This window comes from Choloepus didactylus, chromosome 27 (assembly GCF_015220235.1).
Source record: "Choloepus didactylus isolate mChoDid1 chromosome 27, mChoDid1.pri, whole genome shotgun sequence".
NCBI classification, from domain to species: Eukaryota; Metazoa; Chordata; class Mammalia; order Pilosa; family Megalonychidae; genus Choloepus; species Choloepus didactylus.
This window is the reverse complement of record NC_051333.1, coordinates 15,229,890-15,238,402: the sequence shown is the minus strand read 5'-3', so window position 1 is coordinate 15,238,402 and position 8,513 is coordinate 15,229,890. Positions and strand designations below refer to the sequence as shown.

The following is an 8,513-nucleotide window of genomic DNA, read 5'->3' as shown; positions in this document are numbered from 1 at the left end:
CCCAGGCACCCTGCCAGCCTCATCTCCCACCTCTCTCCTCCTTCCCAGGGGCACTTCCGCCTCTTTGCCTCTGCACACTTGGCTCCCTTTTCCTGGTACACATTCCCCGGGCCCTGTGCCAGGCTCACACCCACTTCCCCTTCAGAATCTTGTCTCAGTTCTGTGCCCTGGATATGACCACATCCTGTTAACTCAATTTCTTGGTTCCCTGTGCTTTACTCCCAAAGTAATCACACTTTGTGACTTATACCATTTTAAAAAAATGTCTATTTCTACAGTCTCCAGGCAGACATTGGCTCAGGGCCATGACAGGGTGGGCTGAGGGGCACCTGACACAGCCTGGGATGGGGGCTTTTCTCTAAACATACAAAGAAACAGGAAGCAATGGCCCAGGTAAAGGAGAAGATTAAAGTATAGAAACCATCAGTGAGGAGGATCAGACCTGGGACATTTCAGATAAAGACTTTTAAAAAATCGTCCTAAGTATGCTCAGAGAGCTAAAGGAAAACATGGATGAAGAACTAAAGGAAATCAGGAAAATGATAGATGAACACAAAAAGAGTATCAGTAGAAAGATGGAAATTATGAAAAGGAACCAGAGTCGAAGACCACAGTAACAAATTAAAATTAAAGGCATTCAATAAGAGATTGGAGCTGGCAGAAGAAAGAATCCATGAACTTGAAGAGGAGACAATTGAAATCATCTAGTCTGAGGAGAGGGAAGAAAGAATGAAGAAAAGTGAAGAGAGCCTGAGGAACCTGTGGGACATCATCAGGTGTAACAATCTATATATTGTGGGATTCCCAGAAAGAAAAGAAAAAGAAAGGAGCAGAGAGAAAACGTCCCAAATTTACCAAAAGACACGAATATACACATCCAGGGTGCTCAATGAACTCCAAACAGGATATACCCAAATAGACCCACCCTACACCAAGTTATAACCAAACTGCCAAATGCCAAAGATAAAGAGAGAATTCTGAAAGCTTATAAGAGAAAAGCAACATGTCACACACAAGGGAGCTTCAATAAGATAAGTGAAATTTCTCACCAGAAACCATGGAGGTAAGAAGGCAGTGGGAAGACATTTAAAATGCTGACAGCAAAAAAAAATGGCCAACCAAGAATTCTATATGTGGCAGAACTGCCTTTCAAAAAACGAGGAAGGAATTAAGACATTCCCATATAAACAAAAACTGAGGGACTTTGTCACCACTAGACCAACCCTAAAGGGATTTCTGCAGATTGAAAGGAAAGGACACTAAATTGACTAAAGCCATGTGAAGAAATAAAGATCTCTGGTAAAGATAATGATGTGGGTAAATATGAATGCCAGTACTATTGTAATTTTGGTTTGTAACTCCACTTTTTTTTACTTCCTACAGGATCAAAAGGCAAAGGCACAAAATGTAATGATAAAGAAGTTGTTCTGGACTCATAGTGTATAAACACATAATTTGTGACAAGAACTACATAAAAGTGGGGGGAGGGAGGGGTATAGGAACATAGCGGATGCATATACTATTGAAGCTCAGTTGGTATCCAAGCAGATGAGATTGTTACAGATATAGGATGTTAAATTTAAGCCCTATGGTAACCACAAAGGAAATATCAGAATATTCACTCTCCTAAACAGAAAGTAGAGTACAGGTTACTATGGGTGGGTGTCAGGGGCAATGGGGAGTTGATACAAAATGGGTGTAGGGTTTCTGTTTGGAGTGAAGGGAAAGTTCTAATAATGGGTGGTGGTGAGGGTACAGTGACATTGTGAAGATGAGTAATTCCACTGGTATGCTTCGGAGGGGTTGGGATGGGAAGATTTATGTTGTGTATATATGTCCATAATTTTTTTTAAAAGGGAAGAGAAATTAAAAAGTAATGACAATTACATGCAATATATGATACTGTATGGGATCTAAAAATGGAGAAAAGGCTCAAAAACACATTAATGGGGTATAAAAAATTGGAATATAGAATGTAAGCTTTATATCGATGTTAAATTTCTTGATAACTGCACTTAAGGTGATGACATCAGTGAATATCATGTTCATGGGAAATGTACATGGAATCATTATGTGTCCAAGGTGTATAATGTGTGCAAATTGTTCTCAAATACTCTCAGATGTTCAGAAGATAGATAGATAGATAGATAGATAGATAGATAACAGAGAGAAAGAAAGAAAAAAATGATATGGCAAAGGTGGCAGAATGTTAAAATTGGTCGATCTGGTTACTGGGGGTGGGAGTATACTGGAATTCTCTGTATGGGGTTTGTATTATTTTTTCAGCTGCCTGTAAGTTTGAAATTATTTCAAAATAAAAAGTTAAAAAAAAAAGCCAGAGATTGTCAGATAAAAAAGCATACCTATCAAGAAGAGATGCACTTTAATAATGACCTAAATGTCTAACCTAAACAACCAGTTCAGTTGTGGTCGCAGCCAGGAAAAAAATCTGGTTTCATTTAAAATTCATGACCAAATCCCTCTGGAATGCCTTTAATGCTGCCTAGCAATCTTACTGTACTTCCTTAGTCCATTATTTTCCCGTACTCTTGGCTGGCTATTTCACATGCTGTCCTCAAACCTCCAAAACATTCTTCCTCCTCATTTCCAGCAACTGACTTTCTGTCCTACATTTTTTAGGAAACTGAAGACATCTGAAGACGAATCCCACCAACTCCTACTACATCTAAAACCCACCAGCACCTGCATCTACCTACTTTACCTCTCACCATACACAAACCACTTGTGCTCCTATCCAATGCTAATTCTCTTCCTGAGGCAGAGACCCCGTCTTCTGTCACCTGCTCTGAAACACTGTCCCCCCACTCCCCTTCATCATTGACTGTTTTGCTCTCTAGTGGATCATTTCCATCAGCGTATTCAAACACTGCTATTTCTCCTACCTGAAAAATAACTTTTTCTTAACCTGCTTTGCCCACCACCCCATTTCTTTGCTGCAGTGCTCCTTGAAAGTTTGTCTTCACTGAACTGTCTCTAAGTCCTTTTCTCTCATTTTTTCTTCAGTACGTCCCTGACAAGCTTCATGGTGAACCCCTTCTACCCCGACCCAACCCAAAGAATTGCTACTTGTGAAGGCTACCAGAGACACTGCTAAATCCAATGGTCCAGTCTCAGGACTCATCTCTTCTCAGTTAAAATCAGCATTTGACACAGCTGACCAATCTATCCTCCTTATATATAGACTTTATTTGGCTTCTAAGGCACCACACTCTTTGTTTTCCTCCTCCATCAGTGGTTCCTTCTTAGTTTCCTTTGCTTATTCTACACTTCTCCCTGACTTCAATGTTGGAGTAATTCAGGGTCAGTTATTAGTTATTAGTCCATTTCTCTATTTATCTCACCCCCTTGGTGATGTCACTCAGTCTCCTAACTTCATATACCATCTATCCCAGGGGTCCTTAACCTAGAGTCCTGGAGACTCAGGAGGTCACTGGATGGAATTCAGGGGAGCTATGGACTGGTTTAGGCAATAGCCTTTATTCTGAGAGGGGGTCCACTGGGTTCACTAGACTATCAAAGAGCTCAATGGCACAAAAAAGATTAAGAACTCCTGATCTATTTGGTGACAACTCCAAAATGTATGGAAGAGCCAAGACCTGTCTTCTGAACTCAACTTGTACAGTGAACTAACTTGTGGATATCTAGGAAGTCAAACAGGCATCTCAAACTTAATACCTTCAAAATGCAATTTTTCATCTTTACCCCAAATAAGCTTCAACCACAAACTCTCCAATTCAATTGAAGGCAACTCAATCCTTCTAGTTGTTCAGGATGAAAAAATCTGTTCTTTCAAATATGATATTCAATCCATCAGCAACTCTTATGGTCTACTTTTACAGCATAATTAGAATTTGATCACTCTTCACTCTGTTACTGCTACCATCCTGCTGAGCCATCATCGTCTCTCACGTAGATTGTTATGGTATCTTTCCACTGGTCTCCTGGCTTCTACTTTGCCCATAGCAATCTATTTTTAATACACAATCCAGAATGATTCTTTTAAAATGTAAATCAGACCGGTCATTCTTCTACTGAAAACCTCCACTAGCTTCTAAGAGCCAAAGTCTCCACAGTCACCTACGAGGCACCACTCCAAGGGCAGGTCTGGCCAACTTGTCACCTCTCTGATTTCACTAGCTCTTTCCCCTTGCTCACTCGGCTCCAAGTCACACTGGCTTTCTCACTGTTCCTCAAGTAACCCAGAAAGTCCCTGCCTTAAAGCTTCTGCAGTGGCTATTGAATTTGCCTGGAATACAAGTAATTTACATGTTTATTATATCTACTTTCTCTACTAGTATAGAAGCTAAACTCTGCAAAGGTAGGGAATTATAAAAATTTACTATTTTAAGGGATATTTTCTACTTCGAAGATGAAATGATTCTCACCTGGCGGTGTTGTTGTTGGTACCCTGTGACCCCATTTATTTCTGGAGAAGTCTGAGGTATAAAAATTGTAAAAACAAGACAAAACTACCACTATTTACAGATGACTTTCCCCAACCTAAGAGAATAGAATGAAAAACTACTATAATGAGTACAAAAATTCAAATAAGCTAACCAGCTATCAAATAAATATGCAGAAATCAATATTTTAAATACACAGGTAAGCTTAAAAATATATAATGGATATATCCTCATTTACAATACAAAAAATATAAAAGATAAAATATCTAGGAATAAATATAACTAGACCTGAGAAAGATCTATTTTAAGGAAACATGATACTCTTCTGAAGGACACAAAGAAAGTCTTTAAAAATGGAAAAATAGATCATTTGACTGGGAAGACTTAGCATCTTAAAGATAGCAATTTATCCTTTAGGTAGTATGTAAGTGTAATGTGAACTTAATAATTGAAATAAGGTGATCTTGAGGTTCATGTAGTAATATAAACGAACAAGAATAGCCAGAAATATGCAGAAAAAGAACAAGAGGTTTTAGCATTATCATATTTAAAACTAGTTAACAAGTCTAAAACATAGTTTATGATATGATGAAGAGGCACCTTAAATTAAAATTAATGGGGAAAAGATGGACTATTTAGTAGCAGTGTCTGGGCATCTGAAAAAAAAAAAAAAACTGGATCTTTACCTCATGTTGTTCACCGGGATAAATGCCAAATGGTTCAAAGATTCAAACATGAAGAGTGAAGCCACGTAGCCACACACACACACAGACACACACATGCCAAGAAAACCTTGAGATTCAAAATGCTGCAGACTTAAAAAAAAAGAAAAACAGAAAACAAAAACAAAGGAGCTTTTAGAAAAACCAAAGACAAACCACAAACTGGAAAAAAATATTTCTAACTCACATCATAAGCTATTATCATATCTCATATAACTAATACATAAAGAGTTCCTAGAATCAATAAAGAGGACAAAATGATTCAGGAGAGAAAAAGATAAAAGATAGGAACAGATAGTTCACAGAAAAGGGAATACTTATGACTCTTAAGCAAATAAAAAGAAATTTAACCTCGTAATAAGAGAAAGGCCAATTAAAACTACTGAATACCATTTTTCAACTATCAGATCGCAAAATCCAGCGATTTGATGGTTCTACTGAGTTGGTGTCCTAGTTTGCTAATGCTGCAGAATGCAAAACACCAGAGATGGATAGGCTTTTATAAAACGGGGGTTTATTTCACTACACAGTTAGCAAAGCGTCCAAGGTAACACATCAGCAATCGGGTACCCTCACCGGAGAATGGCCAATGGCCTCCGGAAAACCTCTGTTAGCTAGGAAGGCAGCTGGCATCTGCTCCAAAGCTCCAGCCTCAAAACGGCTTTCTCCCAGGACGTTCCTCTCTAGCAAGCTTGCTCCTCTTCAAAACATCACTCCCAGCTGCACTTTCTTCCCCCCGAGTCAGCTCATTTATATAGCTCCACCGATCAAGGCCCACCCCGAATGGGTGGGGCCACGCCTCCATGGGAACATCTCATCAAAATTATCACCGACAGCTGGGTGGGGCACATTCCAAGCAAATCCAACCAGCACCAAAAACGTTTGCCCCACACAAGACTACAACGATAATGGCATTTGGGGGACACAATACACTCAAACCGGCACAGTTGGCTAGTCTATAAGGAAACATCCGTGTTCATCAAAGATACATGTATGGAAAGTAGCTTAGAAACATGCATACAATTTCAAATGCATATGTTGGTACAGAGTTCTCACTTTGTTATATTTTATGTAACAAAGAATCTAAGAAGCTACTGATTACAAGATAAACCATTATTTTTATGAAAAATTAAGAAAAATGTAAATGTAAGATATATCCCAAATTCATAGATGTTAAAATATGAAAAGCAGAATTGATGTCATACTGTATTTGCACACATAATATGTCATATGTGTACAACATTAACTTTTGTAGCATTTTGTTTTGTTTTGTTTTTTGGTAATAGAAAAAGATTGGAAAGAATCTCAATGCCCATCAATAGGTTCCTGGTTAAGTAAATTAGGACATAACCACAGAATGGAAGAAAATGCAACTCTAAAAATGAAGAAATTTCTTGGTTTGGAAGGATCTTCAAGATATGTTATTAACGATAAAGCAATGTATAAACCAGCAAATATAATGTATCAATTTTTAGGCAGGGAAAAAAAAATCCCACCTAGATTTATATTTGCTTGTGTATATATAAGAAAAAAGTGGACAGACAGATGAGGGGCTGGTACTGGGCAGAAGGGGATAGGGATAGCAATCTTTTTGCTGTATATTTAATATTTATGGGGACTTGTGGACAGATTATTTACCAAAAATTTCAACAGAAAATTAAAAATTGAGGGAAGGAAAAAATCGAGATATTCAGATATTCTTGAAAATATGGTTTATTGTATAACACATACAATATGTACTTTGCTTGTCATTTGAAATACCTCAGAAAACAAAATATACTAAAAATTTCTGTTGAATCTGACATGAACAGTACATATTCTGAAAATTTCAAGTTCTCTCCAGAGCCTTCCAGTTTTAATAATTCAGTGACAACTCCTTATGTTTATCATTGCTATTTGATAATTTCTTTCATTGGCAATTTTTCTTCATCAAGTCTTAATTTTACCAAAGTATCCTTTACTTTTTGGTAAAGCAATTTTGAAAGACATTTTCCATAACATAGGAAAAAGAACCTGGCTCAATAACAAACTCAGAGAAAACAGGGAGATCTTATAACATTTGTGACATTTTTTTCCCATTTCTTGTCTGATTTTTTAAATAAGCTTTTTAAAGGTTGTTTCTACTTTTGCTGTCAAAACTTTTTTTTTTAATCAACTTAGTTGGATTGGCATATTGTCCTGAATGCAGAGGTTCTCTAAGTTCTCACCTAACTATTCTCTATTGGTAATCTTATCACAACCAAGTTCTTCTATCAGAGGATTGATAACTTCAGATGCAGTCAGAGATATGGTAAATGTTAAACCATCAAAATCCATCTCCTGAGGATTCCGCTGATACTCGGCATCAAACGCTGCTTCCCCAGCTCTGCCGGCTTCCACAAACCGCCTGCGGCGTCCTTCAAGAGCGTGTATTCTGCCCGCGGCAACGGGGTAGTTTTCCAGATAGTGGCGGATGAACTGCTGGGAAGTAATTCCTAAGACTATAAGCGGATGACGGAGGCAGAGATATGGCAGTGCAGCCAGGCCTCGGTCGTTCCTCGGCCTGCTCTCAGGACCCTCTTCCTCCTCAGGCTCCAACAACCGGGCGATCTCTGCCAACCGGGCTCCTCCGGCCGCGCCGAGGCCGGCTTCAGCCTCCCGCCGCCTATCTCCGCTGGCGGGACGTCGCTGCCGCCAGTCGCGGCGCCCGGCTGTGGGGTCCGGCTCTCTGCGGGCAGCTCGGACATCTCGATCCGCGGTGCCCGCTAGGCTACACTCAGAAAACTGGAAAAACGGGACAGCTCGATTGTGACTGTTGACGTAAGTCCGTGAGCGTGCGTCTCCCTGTGGGGGGCAAAACGTCCGTGCACGTGCGCAAATGCCTTGCGCACGAGTAAGCGCTGTGTGCGTAACCGTGCGTGCCAGTTTCAACGGCGTGTGAACCTGAACGCTCTGCGCATGCGTACCCCTCCCGCACCATCTACCCTCCAGACGCCGCCTAGCGGTGGGAAACGCCCTGTCACCACTGAAGTTCGAAGGGGGCGCCATACTTTACATTTTGACTAAAACAATGTTTATAAGGAGAGTCTTAAAAGATCGTTTCTTGTTGGCATTCTATGGTGGTTTGAAGCTGTATGCACCCCAGAAAAACCTGTTTTTAAACTTAATCTATTCCTGTGGATGTGAACCCATTGTAAATAGGAAGTTTTATGAGGTTATTTCAGTTAAGGTGTGCCCCCCCTCACTCAGAATGGATTTTAAGCTTATTACTGGAGTCCTTTATAAGCAGAATGAATTCAGACAAGAGAGAAAGGTAAAGGAGCAGCCAGAAGCTGAACATCGAAAGAATACAGAATAGAAGGGAGAGACCAGGAGAGCTGCCATGTCT

The 8,513-nt window shown here is 39.7% G+C and overlaps 1 protein-coding gene across 1 annotated transcript; it reads right to left on the bottom strand.

Moving 5' to 3' along the window:
• Positions 1–6,846: 6,846 nt before the first annotated feature.
• On the bottom strand, positions 6,847–7,973 carry LOC119521284 (EP300-interacting inhibitor of differentiation 2-like). Its single transcript, XM_037819386.1, is given in 2 exon segments — positions 6,847–7,749; positions 7,752–7,973. Coding segments are annotated over 2 exon segments (513 nt in total). The 5' UTR covers positions 7,873–7,973; the 3' UTR covers positions 6,847–7,357.
• Positions 7,974–8,513: the final 540 nt, after the last annotated feature.